Source organism: Lampris incognitus, chromosome 10 (assembly GCF_029633865.1).
Source record: "Lampris incognitus isolate fLamInc1 chromosome 10, fLamInc1.hap2, whole genome shotgun sequence".
NCBI lineage: Eukaryota > Metazoa > Chordata > Actinopteri > Lampriformes > Lampridae > Lampris > Lampris incognitus.
This window is the reverse complement of record NC_079220.1, coordinates 45,022,401-45,040,533: the sequence shown is the minus strand read 5'-3', so window position 1 is coordinate 45,040,533 and position 18,133 is coordinate 45,022,401. Positions and strand designations below refer to the sequence as shown.

The 18,133-nt window shown below is 48.6% G+C and overlaps 1 protein-coding gene across 1 annotated transcript in view; it reads left to right on the top strand.

The window, feature by feature from the left end:
• The first annotated feature begins 9,655 nt into the window (after window positions 1-9,655).
• Window positions 9,656-18,133, top strand: part of rrn3 (RRN3 homolog, RNA polymerase I transcription factor) — a 54,066-nt gene continuing 45,588 nt past the window's right edge. The window contains exons 1-3 of the mRNA XM_056287679.1: window positions 9,656-10,072; window positions 16,000-16,056; window positions 16,146-16,235. Coding sequence (XP_056143654.1) covers window positions 9,977-10,072; window positions 16,000-16,056; window positions 16,146-16,235 — 243 coding nt within the window. The 5' untranslated portion in view covers window positions 9,656-9,976. The remainder of the gene's footprint in view (window positions 10,073-15,999; window positions 16,057-16,145; window positions 16,236-18,133) is intronic.

Here is an 18,133-nt window from a genome sequence, read left to right as displayed (position 1 = left end):
CCATCACCACTGACAACGGCCCTCAGCTGGTCTCTGCTGAGTTCACTGCTTATCTCGAAAGCAAGGGCATCCGTCATATACGCACTGCGTACTACCACCCCCAGGCCAATGGCGGCGTTGAACGTTTTCACCAGTCACTGAAGAACGGCCTCAGAGCACACATGGCCCAAGGGTGCTCTTTCACGCAGGCCATCCGTCACACTCTGCTGCACTATCGGGCCACACAGCACTCGACCACAGGCGTCTCCCCAGCCTCTCTCATGCTAGGCCGGGAACTGTGCATGCCCCTTGACAGGCTCCGCCCCTGTACACCCCAGGCACCTCCCTCTGGGGTCAGAGCCTCAGTCACTCATCAGCAGACGTGGATGAAGCAACGGTTTGACCAGTCAAAACAAACCAGGGTGCCAGACATCAATGTGTCAGACTGGGTCAGGGTCCGCAGGCCCCACAGGGACAATAAAATGGCTTCATACTGGTCCTCTCCTCTCCAAGTCACCCGTCAGCTGGGCCCAGCCACTTATCTCCTCAGCGATGGCACTCGGTGGCACTCCAGTCATCTACGGAAGGTGTCAGCTCCGCCACACACAGCTGGTGACACAACCTTAGCCATTCCCTCAGCATGGCGAGACGCCCCGGGGCTTCATGCAGCTCCTACACGGGCCCCAGACATTCCTGGGCCTCAGCTTCCCCTGCCTTCTCCCTCCCCACCTCGGCCTGCCCAGCCTCAGGCCGCCCCGCGACCTGTTCGCACACGTTTACGCCCTGGCCACCTAGAGGACTTTGTGTCAACCTTTCATGTTTGAAATCCTGCCGGGGGGGGGGGATGTTATGTCTGCACACATCGACAGTGCTGCATTTGATTTGGTGCTGTTCTATTGTGCTGGGATCGATTGATGATGCCTGCGGGCTCTGGGTTGTTTGATCGGGTCTGCCTGTGATGCTGTGTCAGTCTAAATAAAGAATGCCACGGAGAGGTTGTGTCCAGCGACAGCGCTGTGTCCTGACGTGATTTCTAAATACAATACCATTGTCTCCAGGTTTGTGGACATGCTAACCTCTTCCCCTATACTAGGCTATCCCGACTGCGATTTGTCGTTTATCCTTCACACAGCTGCCTCCAATGAAGGTCTGGGGGCCGTACTTTACCAACAGCAGGGAGGTAAACTATGTGTCATAGGCTATGGCTCCAGAGCACTCACTCCGGCTGAAAAAAACTATCACTTGCACTCAGGCAAGCTGGAGTTTCTCGCTCTGAAGTGGGCGATTTGTGAAAAATTCAGAGACTATCTGTACTACCACCCTACTTTCACTGTATATACAGATAACAATCCTCTGACTTATATATATGAGTACAGCCAAGCTGAATGCAGTAGGCCACCGCTGGGTCGGCGAGTTGGCAGACTTCAATTTCAACATCAAATATAGGCTAGGGTAGATGAATGCAGACGCTGACACACTGTCACGTTATCCCATCAAGCTCCGTGAGTGCATAGGCGAGTACACCGAAATGATGCCCACAGATGTAGTGGCAGCTATCTGACAAGGAGACAAAGTGGAGAAAAATGAGGATGTGCCATGGGCCGCCGCATTGGTCCTCACCTCAACAGCTGAGGACTCCCCACCTAGTACTCTACCTGTATTTACCCCAGAGGACATCCGAACTGCACAAAGAAATGACTCTTCAATCAGTGAAGTCATAACCCTGAAAAAGAGAGGATGTATCCCAAATGACAAGGAAAAAAAACAAATGTCATGTGAGACAAGGAGACTAGTACATGAATGGACCAAACTAAAATTAGACAAGGGAATTCTGTATAGACATGCTAGTCAGAGGAAACAGTTGGTTCTCCCTACTGAACTTAAACAAATGGTGCTTAAAAGCTTGCACAATGACATGGGGCATGTTGGTGCTGACAAAGTAATTCGCCTGGCAAGAGAGAGGTTTTTTTGGCCATTTATGCAGAAGGAGATTGAGGATTACGTGATCAGAAGGTGTACTTGTATTAAACAGAAGCGGCCTTGTGTTCCAAACAAAGCACCCATGGGCTCCATAATGTCCAGCGCCCCGTTCGAGTTTGTCTCAGTTGATTACCTCCACCTTGAGCAAAGCAAGAGATGCTATGAATACATCCTCGTTCTAGTTGATCACTTTACCCGCTTCGTCCAAGCGTACCCCACTAAAAATAAGTCAGGGAAGACGACGGCAGAGAAAATATTCCAGGATTTCGTCCCTAGGTTTGGGTACCCTGAAAAATTGCACCACGATCAGGGGCGGGAATTTGAGAATGCACTGTTTCAGAGACTCCAACAGTTGACCGGCATATCTCATTCTCGAACCACTCCCTACCATCCGCAGGGGAACCCTGTTGAGAGACTGAACAGAACACTGCTCCAGATGCTTCGAACCCTGCAGGAGGAGAAAAAGTCTGATTGGAAAGAGCATCTGCCCCATATTGTGCACGCGTACAATTGCACGAAGCTACGGGATACTCACCATTCTTTCTCTTATATGGAAGAGCCCCACGCTTTCCAATCGACTTACTCTTTGACCTGAAACCTGAGCAAGAGACCCCAGACAGACAAATGTTTGCACAAAAATGGGCAAGCAGGATGCGGGAGGCGTAAAAAATTTCCTCAGAAAATAGTAAAAAATCCTCAGCAAAAGGAAAAGGGCCATATGACAAGGGTGTAAAAGGTGCCACTCTCCAACCAGGTGACAGAGTGGTTGTGCGGATCCTCTCCGAAAGAGGCGGCCCAAGCAAACTCCATGCATACTGGGAGGAGAGGGTCCACCGTGTGATCGAGAGAGTCGGTGAAGGGCCTGTGTACAAAGTACAAGCTGAGAGTCGAGGCAAAGTCATCTGGGTGCTCCATCGAAATCTCTTGCTGCCATTGAATGCCTTACCTTTAGAAGAGACGGGAACTGGATCTGTAAAAAGGCAACAAACGAAACGGAGAACTAACAACAATGGGATGTCAGAGCAGGACCTTTATGAGACGGACAAAGAAGAGGATTCATATAGCCCCCGTCTCATACCGGTGTATAGGGTGACTCCTATTAGATCTCGTGCTACTCACTCAGAGCCACAGAGGCCGCTGGATCCCTCCCCTCATGAGTTCCAACCAGTGAGAAATGTATCAGCTGACAAAGAACCAGTTACAGGACCAAAACCAGCTCACAGGCCAGAGCAGCAACAAGTACCAACAATCTCACAAAGTGCAGATGATGGAGAAACATATGAGGAAGAAAATGTTGTCCAAGAGGAACATGGTGAAGTAGAAGAGGAGCCTGAACCAGAGTCACCAGGTGAACAAACTGTAAGGAGTTCCTCACGTGCACCACGACCCAGGGGAATGTTCACTTATAACAGTTTAGGCCAACCTTCATATCAACTTTTGATGCCTGGAGTCAACTCTGTGTTCCAATGTGTACCCTACCTCATGTCAAGTACTGAAATGCCAAGCCTAGTCTTCCCGGACACTAACAATGTGCCAAGGCCAGTAGTCTAGTCTTACTAGACTGAAGACTAGAACTTGATCCATGATGGACAAGACACTTAACAGATTCTTTAGACAGCAATGACTTCTTCTGAGGTGAACTCTTGACTGTGATGACTTATTATTGTAGCTGTAGATGTCAGGAGACATCTTTAAAAGTAGGGGAGAGTGTAGAGGGTGGGAAAATAGCCTCTATTGAAAGTTAAATAAAAACTGACACCCCCCTTATTTATTTTTTTTGTAAATCTAAAACATGTAAATCGTTAGCTCCTTTATAAATAGTCTTCGTTCTATACGTCAATTCATTTAAACGTTGTTATCTTCTGGTGACAGCAGGTTTCACTGTAATACTGGGTACAGTAGGGAAACACCCAACTCAAGCCGTGTTGGTGACGTCAGGGGCAGAATAAATATGGCGCTTGAGTTGATAACACGCTAAACCCTTGTCTGTTCCTTCCTGCTCCACAGGTACGTAAAATATGGTGCAAAACAACGAAGAATTGGCTGACATAAAACCCAAGTGTCAGATAATCATTTGGCTAGCTTTGTGGACGATATAAGTGTTCCAAGACTGAGTTTGAATGTTGTTTTGATGTCGAGTGTAGTTGCTAGCGAATATTAGCATCTAGCCTATTGTTTCAATGTGTAGCTCATATCGAAATTACTATGTGAAAAGACATAAAATATGAAAGAATGCTTGTTTGTTGCTTTATCCATATTCTGAAGGTAACAAAATATAGAGGAGTATTGATCAGTTCCTCGAGTGAGGGAAAAGTATCTCGTTTTGTGCTCAGGATTTATAAATGGAATTAGTGAATGCATGGTAGTTGGAGACGGATGTGGTTCTCTGAAGAATGGAAATATATGTAGAAACGTTTGTATTGCTATTGAATAGTTTTCATTATTTTCATGCATTTGACATGAAATTTCATGTAATTTGATCATTTTTATTGCCTTTACCATTGCAGTTATGAGGTAGTATTTCACATACATGAAAGTATTATCATTGCTAAGGTTCTGGTAGTTGAAACAACTTATTTTTAGTAAGGAGAACACTAAGCCAACCATATTGAGACTTGTGAAGGTCAGGCTGAATCTTAAGTGGGATGTAGGTGATTGAAATATGATCGTAATCCAAAGCAACTACTGAAGATAGTAGCATCTAAAGGTCATGTATGTTTATTTTGTTTTGTTTTGTTTATTTTGTTGTTTTGGGCTAATGACCATGATATTTTGAATTGAATTGAACGAATTAGAAGAATACCACTGACATGGAATATAATTGTGACAAGGCAGAATAAACATGGTGCTTGAGTTGATAACACGTTAAACCCGTGTCTGTTCCTTACTGCTCCACAGCCATTTCAGGACTGTGCAGCATCTTTAGCTACTGGCTCAGGCACCTCTAGACCTGAGGCCGGTAACACATGGATAAGTAGACAGGTTAGCCCTTGGCTAACGGGTCGGACCCTTTAGTCGACTCGTTAACGTTGTCGCTTGCGGTGTGGGAGACACAGGTTCGCGTGCCGGCTGTGGCGGTTCCTATGGTCGCCCCCCGAATTCGCTACAGTATTGTGGGTTGACACGAAGCTGAGGTTCAGAGAATGAACTGCTGACTTAGTTTTGGTTGGAGGAAATAAACGACCCCACGGCTGTGTGGTCAAAAGAAGAAGTGGTCTCGTCTCCTTTCTTTCATCCTCCACATTGGTGACCCCGACGTGAGCCATGGAGAACGAAGCTACCAGTGCAGCCGCAGTGGCTAACGCCGTCTCGCTCAAACTGCCCGACTTCTGGAAACCGGCTGCGGCAGCATGGTTCGCTCACATCGAAGCCCAGTTCGCTATCAGGAACATCACCGTGGATGAGACAAAGTACTATTACGTCGTGGCGGCACTCGGAACATCTACGGCGTCACGGATATCGGGCCTGCTGCAAGCCGCGCCACCCCTGGATAAGTACGGTACGATTAAAAGACGCTTGCTGCAAGCTTTTGAGCTAGCAGAGGTGGAGCGGGCGGACTGGTTGTTTTGGCTGCAGGGCTTGGGAGACGGCAAGCCATCGGAGCTAATAGACAAGATGCTGACTATATTGGGTTCGTGCGACCCCGCCTTTCTTTTTGGCCAGCTGTTCCTCCGTCAGCTCCCCTCGCACGTCCGTGCTGCCTTGGCCAGCTCCAAGTTGTACACCACCGCGGAGGCTGACAGGATTTCTCTCGCCAGCCGACAGCAGTGTGCAGCCGCTGTGCTGCCTGCCCACGCTCTTCTACCACCACCGGTTGAGGCTGCGGGCGTCGTCACGGCAGCAGTTTCTCGTCGGCAGCAGGACTCAGGGAGACTGTGCTTCTACCATGCTAGGTTTGGAACCAAAGCCAAGCAATGCCGTGCACCATGCACTTTCAGCAGGCCGGGAAAAGCACGAGCCGGCGCTCCGTAGTAGCCCTGAGCGTTGGCCAGGAAGGCAGGCTGCTGTTTATTCAGGACACCATCTCCAGCCGGCGGTTTCTAGTTGACTCGGCCGCGCAGCGGAACATCCTGCCTGCGACACCAGTGGACGCGATGGCCGGCGGATTCGGCCCCACCATGGATGCTGCTAACGGCACCCCCATACGCACCTATGGCACGAGGTATGTGGAGGTGGTTTTTGGGGTTCGGCGGTTCGGCTGGGACTTTGTAATGTCGAAGGTGTCCATTGCCCTCCTGGATACGGATTTCTTGCGCGCTTATGGACTGTTGGTAGACGTTAAAAACCGCCGCTTGATTGACGCCGTCCCCTTCTGCTCCTACCCATGTACGCTGGGGGAGGCGGGTCCCATCGGCTTGTCCAACATGATTGCCACCGGGGATGAATTTCAACGTCTGCTCGCTGAGTTTCCGGACCTCACAACGCCCATCTTCTCATCAACAATCGCCAAGCATGGAGTGGAACACTACATCACCACCACAGGCCCCCCAGTCTACACCCGTGCACGGCGCCTCGACCCAGCCAAGCTCGCCATCGCCAAGGAGGAGTTTGCCAACATGGAGCACCCCGGTATCGTGCGCCGCTCCGACAATCCATGGGCCTCCCCCCTGCATATGGTCACAAAGGCTAACGGTGGCTGGCGCCTATGTCGTGATTACCGCCGCCTCAACAACGCCCATCCCGCACATCCAGGACTTCTCCGTGCACTTGGGGCGATCATCTTCTCCAAGGTGGACCTCGTGCGCGGATACCACCAGGTGCCTTTCCGCCCGCAGGATGTGCCGAAGACGGCAGTAATCACGCCGTTCGGCCTGTTCAAGTTCCTGAGGATGCCGTTTGGGCTCAAGGGTCCACATTGACATGGTCAATGGACATGGATTCTGTGCTGCGAGATATGCCGTTCCTGTTTGTTTACCTGGACGACATTCTCGTGGCCAGTATGTCCGCAGCGGAGCACCTGGTCCACCTCCAGCAGCTGTTCGAGTGGCTCAGCCAGCATGGACTCATCGTCAACCCGGCAAAGTGCCAGTTGGGCCTGCCAACCATTGATTTCCTCGGGCACCGGGTTACAAAGAACGGGGCAACCCCCCTCCCCGACAAGGTGGACGCCGTCGACAGGTTCCTACGCCTGAACACAGTTAAGTCCCTGCAGGAGTTCCTGGGCATGGTGAACTTTTACAACTGGTTCATTCCCCGGGCGGCTCATCTCATGCGCCCCCTGTATGAGGCTCTGAAGGGTAAGGACCCCAAGGGACCAGTGGACTGGTCGGAGGAGAGAAACCGGGCGTTTGAGGATGCTAAGGCTGCGCTGGCTGACGCCGCCTTGTTAGCGCACCCATCACCAACTGCCCCAGTAGCACTCACCACGGATGCCTCAGATTATGCTGTGGGGGCAGTGTATGAGCAGTGGGTGGGTGGAGCCTGGCAGCCGCTTGCTTTTTTCAGCCGCCAGCTGCGCAGCAGTGAGAGAAAATACAGTACCTTCGACCGGGAGTTACTTGGCCTGTTTCTCGCCATCCGCCGCTTCCGGTTCCTGCTGGAAGGCTGCCAATTCTCTATGTTTGTGGACCACAAGCAGCTGACATTCGCCATGGCCAAAGCCACTGAGCCGTAGTCTGGGCGCCAGCAGTGCCAGCTCTCTTACATCTCGGAGTTCACCACTGACATCTGGCACGTCGCTGGCAAGGACAACTTTGTCGCCGACTGCCTCTCCCGGGCGATGTTGGGTGCTGTCCACTTGGGACTGGACTATGCAGCCATGGCTGCAGATCAGGCTGCTGACACAGAAGTGCAGGCCTACCGGACTGCTGACGCCGGGCTGCAGTGGAAGGATGTGGGGTTCGATGACGCCGGGGTCACACTTGTCTATGACATCTCCACGGGTCAGCCTGGGCCATGGTGCCCACAGGCTGGTGGCGACGGCCTTTCACACCCAGGCGTAAAGGCATAAACAAAGTTGGTGGGGGCCAAGTTCGTGTGGCATGGCCTCAGGAAGGACATCAAGGACTGGGCAGGCACCTGTGTGGCGTGTCAGTGCTCCAAGGTTCACCGCCACACCAAGGCACCCCTGGCACTGGGAGGCGTTTCGATCATGTCAATGTGGACCTAGGAGGACCCCTTCCCTCCTCCCGTGGTTTCACTCATCTCCTTACCATGGTGGACAGGACCACTAGGTGGCCAGAGGCTATTCTGTTGTCAACCACCATGTCTGCTGAGTTCATCGGGTCCTGGGTAGCCCAGTTTGGCACACCATCTGACCTCACTTCTGACCAGGGCCCGCAGTTCACATCTGAGCTGTGGGCTGCAGTCGCTGAAAGCCTAGGGGTGAAGCTGCACTGCACCATGGCGTACAACCCACAGGGCAATGGTTCATGTGAGCGGTTTCATCGTTCTATGAAGGCCGCTCTTTGGGCCAGCCTCACAGACATTAGCTGGGTCAACCGGCTCCCATGGGTCATGCTTGGCCTGAGGACCGCCTCTAAGGAAGACTTCCAGTCCTCGACGGCCTAGCTGGTTTATGGCCAGCCACTGCGGGTCCTGGGGAATTTCTCCCAGATGACGTGGCACCCTGGTCTGCTGCTCGCCAACGGGCTGTGTTCCAGGACGCTGCCAACGTTTTCACTCTAGTCCCAACTTCGCGACACGGCCTCCCTCAGTCTTACATCCCCAAGGACCTGCAGTCGGCTGGGTACATCTTCATCCGGCATGACACCCACCGTACCCCCCTGCGGCCCCCCCTACGATAGCCCCATCCGTGTCCTGGCAGCAGGGGCTAAGAACTTTGTTGTGGATGTCGGTGGTAAGCAGGAGTGGGTTTCGGTGGACCGCCTCAAGCCGGCTCACCTGGACTTGGACAGGCTGGTTCAACTAGCCCAGCCCCCTCGGCGTGGACGCCCCCCTGCCCCTACACCCGCCAAGAGGAGCCGTTTTGGCTGCATTATTCTTCTTGTCATGGTGAATTCAATTCTGGGGGGGGGGCGTGTGCAGTGACCTACTTGCAGGTTACATATTCACCATGCGGGCCAGAGACCGTCCCTTTAAGACAGTGGGTGGGGGTTAACAAAGGGTATTGTGGGTAAACACGAGGCTGAGGTTTAGAGAATGAACTGCTGACTTAGTTTTGGTTGGAGGACATAAACGACCCCACGGCTGTGTGGTCAAAAGGAGAAGTGGTCTCGCCTCCTTTCTTTCATCCTCCACAGTTTTTCTTATATTTTTACTTGGGAAATTTCATATTCATAAATGTAAATTTAGAAATTCTAAACCTTCTCTCACCGCATTCAAAAACGAACTTGAACATTTTTTGGATCTATTAGGTGCTCTACCAATGTGAAAGGAGTGCGTTGGTATTTGTGGCATCTTTGTAATATGCATTGTTTTAACTGTATCTGTTTATGTATGTATCTCTGTTTATACATGTCTTTTGTAAGGTTTTGTATAGTAAGTCGACTAAGGTGGGCAGGGGTTTGGGTACTTTATTTGTACTCAACATAATATTCATGAACAACTACACTTTGCGTCATCTCTTACTGACGTTGCCGCTGCTGCATCATCTTCTCTACCCAGCGTATTCTTTCACAGACCCTCTATTCCCCACTAGTGGATAGCCCGCTTTACTACATTTTGTAATTGCAGAAAAAAACAACTTCCCGCGGACTTCCGTAAATGGGTGATCACTTCCTGTTGTGTTGAAACTAACACATGTTCACATTCAGTGCGAAGACGCTCCGTCATGTGTGGTTCCCTTGATTTTTTTGTGTTTTTTTTGTGCGTTGGCTATAACCCGACAACAGTCATTTAACGTGATTTCAAACGCTGGACTGAAATTTAAACTTACACTCCAGATCTTTTCTCACGCTTGTTAGCCCTTATAGCTAATATAGTCCCATCGTTTAGAAAAGCTGTAGGCGGCATGCCAAGGTGGCACATGGAAATTAGCTGTTTTACTTCGTCTTGGTTGAAGCATTTTAAAGTTAAACAGGTATAAAGCGACGTTTGCTTTGCAGCACACTGTAATATGGAAACCGAGGATCGGGACTTCCTCAACACCCCTCCGGTGAAAACTGTAAGGTTTGGATGCAGTGTCTTGGACACATTAGCTAAATATAAACGGGTAAGTTGCGTATACCACTGTCACGCAAGCCTTGATAAACAAATGTGGTGGAACCGGTGATCGTTTTCAAAGTTAAACTGCTCACAACACAAGTAAACAACTTTTTCGAGTTGATTGTTAATATTTGTTATGCTTGAAGCTTTGACAAGTGAATTGTAAGGGAAGAACCGGAGTTCTGACTGTAAGTCCCCATTGAAAATGCTATTGATAATTTGACCTGTCAAAATAAATTAAGGACTAAATCAAAAAACCTAAACAAAATGAGCCGGAACGATGACAGGTATCTGATATGATAATGCATTTGATCAGAATCACTTGTGCACACTTTTCAAAGAAGTCATCTCCATCCTGCCTTTTACCTGGCGTGAACTAGGAAGGTTTACATGTCCTGAAGAAAATCGGTGTGCTTTCTGAGTTTATATTAAGCAACATTTCTCTTATTGACATCATAAATATTGTAGAAATGTGCTTTATTGTTTTCAGTTGTAATGATTTCAAACAATTTAAAAGTTTTGTGAACATGTTAAAAGCATTGAAGAGTGTAAAACAATTGATTTTAAAGGCAGTGAACAGTAAAGGGGAAGATTATCTCCATTATAAAGGGTGGTTACTGGAGTATGGCTAGGAGGTCATTCTGTGTGTCCTTTCTGTGTGGACTTTGCATGTTCTCCCCATGTCTGTGTGGGTTCCCTCCGGGTGCTCCGGTTTCCTCCCACCATCAGCAAGACATGTATGTTAGGGTTAAAACTCCTGTCTGTGCCCATGATCAAGGCAATGGAAAGAAGAACGGGTTGGTCCCCGGGCGCTGCAGCTGCCCACTGCACCTATACAACAGGATGGGTTAAATGCAGAGAACAAATTCATTGTAAGAATACAATGTCAAATAAATTGGCTTTCATTCATTCGTTTTCATGTTATTGCCGGGGTGTTGAGAAATGATTGGAAACTGATGGGTCTTTACATGAGGTAGGGAAGCAGTGGCTACGGTGTTGCCTGGTGGTTGCTAGGTGAGTACATATTGTAGTTTGATGATTGCTGTTTGTGTGTGTGTGTGAGGGGGATCTGTTATTTATCATTTTATCCATCATTCAATGTCGTACAACTCGAGCAAAGCGCCAAAAACAGAGAAGGCAAAAATCTCTAGTTGTCAGCTGGGCTTTGCAGTGCCATGATTTGTTTGTCCAGGAGGGAAAATTGGTCGACTTGGGTACCTGCAAAAAAACAAAAAACAATTTGCCCATACCTGTTCGTGCTCAAGTGGGTCACTGTGGTCTAATTGCAAAGCCTAGGTCGCAAACTCCCACATGTACAAGGCTTTTGTTATAAAATGTGTTTGGTCTGCATATATAAGAAGCAACGTTGTCTCGGACTAAAGGGTTACAAAGTGTGATGTTGTTTGGCAAATGATGGACTGAAGTATGCAGTGGTCAGACTCGGGTCCATTTAACTATGAAACCAAATATTTGATAGTATAATTTTCACATATTGTGGCTTATCTGTTGCCTGATGAGAGATGTTGTCCTATTGTAACCCATCTTTGACCAGTTATGTCTTGTTTCACATTACATCATAGGCGGAGTTTGACATTCGAGCCAGGGGGGGCAAAAAAAGCAAAAACTCATTGTAACAGCTGAGACCTGACCTACCACCCTGGGAACACAGCACGAGCAGATATGGACAAAACAAACATGTTAAATAAACATATATGTTTATCTTTAAAGCAGATTTGAAATTACATCCTAACAATTTAACAATTCGCCTTTATGAAATCCAATCACGGCACGGCTGTCTTGGAACGCAATAGACACAAGGTGGCGGAATGCCCCGACACTTCAAAATTAAACTAAATGCAACAGCCCCAACGTAACTAAAGTCCTAAATCAAAGGGGCATCTCGAGGAATTAAGGAAGTGTTCGACTTAAGTGGAAAACGATCGCTTTGTACTTCCAAAACATTTTGAGGGGAATTGGGGCAGAGTAGGTTGCTTAGGACAGCCGTGTTTTTCTCCAAGATCATCTGTGTTACCTAGTTCGGCTAGTGCATCTGCGGGGTGACCGTCAGGACTGCTAGCAGTTGCTGCTAATCCAGAGCTGCTCGAAGTTTCCTCCAAGTTTACAACAGTATCGTTTTGCCTATCGTCATCATCGGTTATTGACGTTTGTGTTGTATCCTTGTTAGATCCCAATGGCTGACCATTTGTGTCATCTGGAGCTCGACGTTTTAAAAATCTCCTTATGTCCATATTTTCGTGCCGACTAGATAACTACAACGTTATTACCCATGTATGCTAGCTGAGAATCGCTGGTTCGATTTACGTTAGCATACGTGTCACTCGTCACATGACCCAGAGCCCTGAACATTTTTTTTTTACTAAAGCAGTATATGAACTCAGATGTATTACCTAGTACCATTTAGTTGTTTTGTGTTATTTAAAATATTGATAAAATATCTGGTCATGCCAAACGTAATTATTCCACGCCAGTATTGGTTGTGGTTGCTATAGTTACCAAGCCTCCCTTCCGGTCTGCCTGCGTTGCAGTCTCGGTTGTTCTTCCTGTGTTAACTAAATGGCTGCTGCCGCATGTTACCATCTGCGTTGTGTGATTCATTGATGTCGTCTCATTACTGGCGTGGTGGCAGCGCTTACCAGACTTACGTCCCGAGGACTGATATTTACGGAACTAATCGCGGTAGCCCTTCCAGGGGAATCACAGAGTAGTTACGTCTACCACCAGACGCAGCTGGGCTAGCTCAGACACAGTTGTGCTAGCTAAGTGGGCAGCATGGCGACACAAAGAGCACCGACGCAGTGGTGTTTAACAAAGACCGAGACGGTGAACTCTTTTGAGACTGGCGTCAGAACCTGCTTTATATACTGTCGCTCGACGCCGGGTTTGCCCCCTTCCTGCACGATGGCGTGGAGTGGGAGAAGAAGTCTAAAACGTCCCCTGTCCGGGGATTCACAGATGACGGTGAAGATATTCCCTCGCCCCAACGTTGCAATAAAGAACAGAAGGTAGCCATGTTAGAGCTAATGTTGGGCCAGATAGCCAATTATTGTCCTGTAATCTCTCATCACATCATAGTCAGGAACTCCACATCTATTGACGGCATATGGCAAGCTATTCGTCTACATTATGGCTTTCAGTGCACCGGGGCTGTGTCTGAACTCCCCAAGTCAAAGCAATTCATCCCTGTCTGGACAAGGAGGTCATGTCCCCTTTGTAAATGTGCCGGCAGGCCTGATAATCATTTCCTCAGCAAATGTTCCTTTCTGCCCCCCAAGATAAAATGTACATGGCAAAGTTGCGCCAGGTTTTGGGAGAGCAGGTCGAGACTGATGATGAGGTAGAGGAGTGCGTTAGTGGGGAGCCAGCGCCATCTAGTGGTGTGAAACGTGTACTTATCAAACAGTCCCCTTACCTCGATGCCTTCCATGGACACTGCCCTGTGCGTCTCACCGTTGATAGTGGGGCAACAGGCAACATGATGAGGGCCTCATGCGCGACCAGGCTGGGCGACACCGTCACAGGAAGTACACAGTCCGCATTCCAAGCAGATGGCTCGTCCCTTGTGAAAGTATTGGGAGAGACACAGACACACTTCCAGAGAGATGGCCATGACCTCTATTTTGAGGGCCTCGTCGTTGAGAACCTCGAATCTGACATCCTGGCTGGAATTCCCTTTATGGAAAAGAACGACGTCTCCATCAGACCAGCCAAACAACAAATCTGCTTGGGCGAGGATATATACCGCTACGGCACCCTCCAAACACCGATGGACAGCCATGCCGTATGTCGTGCGCACGTGCTCCGCGCTCTGGATAAATCTACTGTATGGCCAGGGGAGTACATCGAGCTCGAGCTGCCTCCTGAGCTGTGCATTGTGGACAGTGAGCTGGCTGTTGAACCACACGTCGATGTCTCATGTGACCAGTCTGACACACAGCAGTGGCCTGCCCCAACTTTGCTATAGGGTGTGTCCGGGAAGATCCGTGTCCCAAATGTCACTGGCGAGCCGCGGCTGGTCCAGAAAAGCCTCCACCTATGCCGTGTCCGCGCCACATATGTCCCGTTACTCAGTGACGCCGCCATGCCAGCTGATCCCCCCAAACCGGCCCCGACGACCATGTCAGCCTTGTCCTCTGACCTTGTCGCTCTGGACCCAGATAACATCATGCCTGCTGACATCAGAGATGAGTTCCGCGCCCTGCATAGTTTGATGTAGTGTTTGATCCCCACTTTGAAGGATATAATTGCGCTGTGGGTCCGTTCCAGGCCAGGGTGAACATGGGACCTGTCCTACCTCTGCCCTTCACCAACAGGTCGGCCTGGCTTGCCATACAGGCAGAGTGCTCTGACCTCAGACGGAGTCTCATCGACGACGAGCGCAGAGACACTCTCGGATGCTTTAACCCGCTTACGTGTGGGTCTGTGCCCTCTCGACGGCCCCTTTGCTGTGATCAGGACTGACCCTGCCCCTGGTTTTGCTGCATTGGCAGCGGATGGGGCCCTCGCTATGCACAGACTAGTTGTTGGGGTGAGCAACACCAAGAATGTCAATAAGAACCCAGTGGCGGAGAAGGCTGTTCAAGAGATTCAGGGGGAGATTCTTTGTCTCGAGCCTAACTAGGGCTGTTACTCCCCTGTTACTCTCTGTCGCTATGGCCAACCTGAACAGTCGTGTTGGGTCACGTGGATTGCCTGCCCGTGAAGTGCTGCTTCAGCGTGACCAGTTCTCCCATAGGCAGTTGCCTGTGGTCGACCAGGACCTCGTCTTGGAACAACACTCGGAGCGTGTCACCAACCATCCGTACAGCATGAAGTCAAAGGTGCCCTGTGGTCGTGTGGCCGTGCCCCCCGCCATTCGACCTGAGGAATTGGTGTACCAGTATGGTGACCGGAATAAGTCAAAGGCCCGTGACGGGTACCTCGTCACGAGCATGGCATGGTGCAATATCCAGAAGTTCGCGGGGTCTCAACTCCGTCACACCTCCTACAGGGTCAGGCTGGGTGACTGCTACAAAGTGGAAGGTCCCTCTATGGCCTCTGAACCCCTCGCGGACGATTTCGCATCTGATGAGGACTTGGACAACCCTGCCCCGCACTGCCCTGACATACCGCCAGCCATTGCCGAGCCCCCACCTGCACCTTGCCTGCCTTGTGATAACGATATGAGGCCGGGGGATGAGACTGTTCCTCCTGTCGAGGTCGAGCCTGGGGGGGGAGCTCCCCTGGCGAGTGTGTGCCTGCTCTTGCACCTCGACGCTCGGAGCGTTGCCGGCGCTTGCCGTGGCATTTAGAGGACTTTGAACTTTAGGCCAGTTGGTTGTGTGTACTGGTGATAATGTTTTGTCTTACCTTACAGGTCTAGTTCTATAGCCTGAGCTGTGATGTTGCCTGGTGTTCTGTGGTGTTATTGTTGTACTGTGTGACGGGGGGGGGGGGGGGGGTCTTTCTTTTGGAAAAAAAGGGGTGACGCCAGTATTGGTTGTGGTTGCTATAGTTACCAAGCCTCCCTTCCGGTCTGCCTGCATTGCAGTCTCGGTTGTTCTTCCTGTGTTAACTAAATGGCCGCTGCCGCACGTTACCATCTGCGTTGTGTGATTCATTGATGTCGTCTCTCATTACTGGCGCCACTCATTTTTGAAACAATGCAATTACCCGTTTCAGCCACCAGGGGGGGCAGTGGTCCCCCTGCACTCCCGCAAATTCTGCACACGCATTACATGGCCAAGATTTTGTCCATGGGGCAGAATTTTTGCTTTACAAATGAATAGCACCAAGATCTCAAGACAGTTTAATTTAATGTCTGTAATACGGTCAGCCAACTACACAATAAAGCCAAGTGCTTTTGTATTATTGAATTTGACTTCTGTGGGGAATGTGCAGTATTAGTACCTGACTTTGAATTCTTTTTGATTTCAGGGAGACTCATCTGACTACGAACTGTTGAATCATCAGCTGGCTGATCCTGACATAAAGGTGCACAAAATTCTCATATGTAATTGAATGCCCATTTGGCTCTATTCATTCTGTCTTTGTGGAATAAAGTACACTCCTTTGTCTTACAGGATGCTCAGATCATCATCTGGCTCCAAGAGTTTCGTAATTGTGTCACCCACCTCAATAAAGACCATGAAAAGCTGATCTACACAGTTCTGGTGAGTATGGAAGCCCATATAATGTACACATCTGGAAAAAGGGATTAAGTAAATGAGCCAGTCTTTTGAAACGGTTCTTGTAATTCTTGGCATTCATGAAGAAATATTACCTCTATGAAAGCAAGATTAATTTTTGCCAGAAGAACTTTTCACTCTTCTGAAATCACTAACTTAACTTTTTAACCTTTTTGGGCATGTGCGCTCACCCTGCAAAGAATGAAGGAATAAACTTTGGTATAAGGAACCAACAAGTGGGCGTTTTTTAGGCCTTTCAAAGACTTCATTGCTCTTCTGTTTGGCAGAGTTTTACGATACAACATACCAAAAGTCTTGAGTAGGCCTGTGTCTCTAAATGTTGCTTGGCCAAAGAATAAGATTGAAAAGTCTGTTTTGTGTTAATCACGCTAAAGCAGCCCAGTTAAATGTTTCACTGACCACAGCAACGACAAAGTTAAGTCAACAATATACGTATGGCTGTGTTTCTAAATTAAGCTGTTTTTTTTTTACTAATGTAAAAATTCATTTCAAATACTGACAGAAAAATCTTTAATTACTCCCACACATCTGAAACATTCTTAGTATTCCTGTACTTTCTAAAGTCTTAAGATAATTTCTGCGCTGTCCAAACAGTCATTGTATCTATCACGTAAACCCCCTATTTTTCTTCTCTTGGAAGCAGGAGTTATGTTGTACCAGGAAAAAAAAACAGTAGTTACACAAAAAGAGAATACATTATAAAATAAACATCCTTTATTTATAAATGTATGAGAGGTTTATGAATGTGTGAGAGGTTTATAAACGCCTGAGAGTCGGGAGTTTACAACGACGTGTTGTATACTCCCGCCACTAGGGGATGCAGTTGAGTCAGAGAAAGGGAATTTTAAAAAAGAAGAAATTGTTCGTCGTTAGACTTTGCAGTCGTGGAAGAAGTTAAGTTTTTTTCTTTTTTTTTTTTGAGAGTTCTTGGACGCAGCCGAGGAAGCATGCGGGTGGATGTTGAATGAGCATATTGTGCTCTTGCTGTAATTATAAATGATTTAAAATAAACTGTTAAAATAAAAACACTGCCAGTTGCAAGACAATCCTGCATCCATCTGAGTTCCTGGCTGCAAGCATAGTTTTGTTAATTTGTCTTTTTGTACCGCTTCCTCAGCTGAGTGTTGTTCAACTAGCCTGCCTGCGCTACACAGTGTCTTGTGTTCCTGCCAGTGGTGCTTCTAACATAACTTGGAACAAGAGATTGTAGTCGAACAACCTGTACATGTCTGTGACCTCCTGTCTATGCATTCTTCCTGCAGACAGTAGTGGCAATGGTGGGACACTGATGGTTGTGGCTGGGTCACAAGACCAAATCACCTTACTCATCACCCATAGTGTGTGTGTGAGAGAAAGAAATCAGATGAATTGAGACTGTATGTGGATTACCGCGAGCTGAATCAAAAGTCAGTGCCAGACAGACATCCTATTCGTAGGATACAGGACATGCTAGACAGTCTCAGTGGGAGCTCGTGGTTTTCAGTACTAGACCAAGGCAAGGCGTACCACCAAGGCTTTGTCGATGAGGAAAGTCAGCCGCTCATCACCTTCATCTCTCCATGGAACCTATACCAATGGGTGAGGATTCCTTTTGGCCAGAGTTCTGGCCTGCTGAATTTCAAAAAAGTATGGAGGAGTGTCTGTGGGGTTTGCGTGATGACATTTGCCTGCCTTACCTAGATGACAACTTAGTTAATAGTAAGTCCTTCGAGGACCATGTAGAATGCATAAGAGCAGTCCTGTGTTGATATGAGCAACATGGAGTAAAGTTAACAGCGAAGAAATGTGAATTATTTAAGTCGAGTGAGATTTTTGGGCAGGATTGTCTCAAAAGAAGGCCATAGTAATACTATGGCATAGTA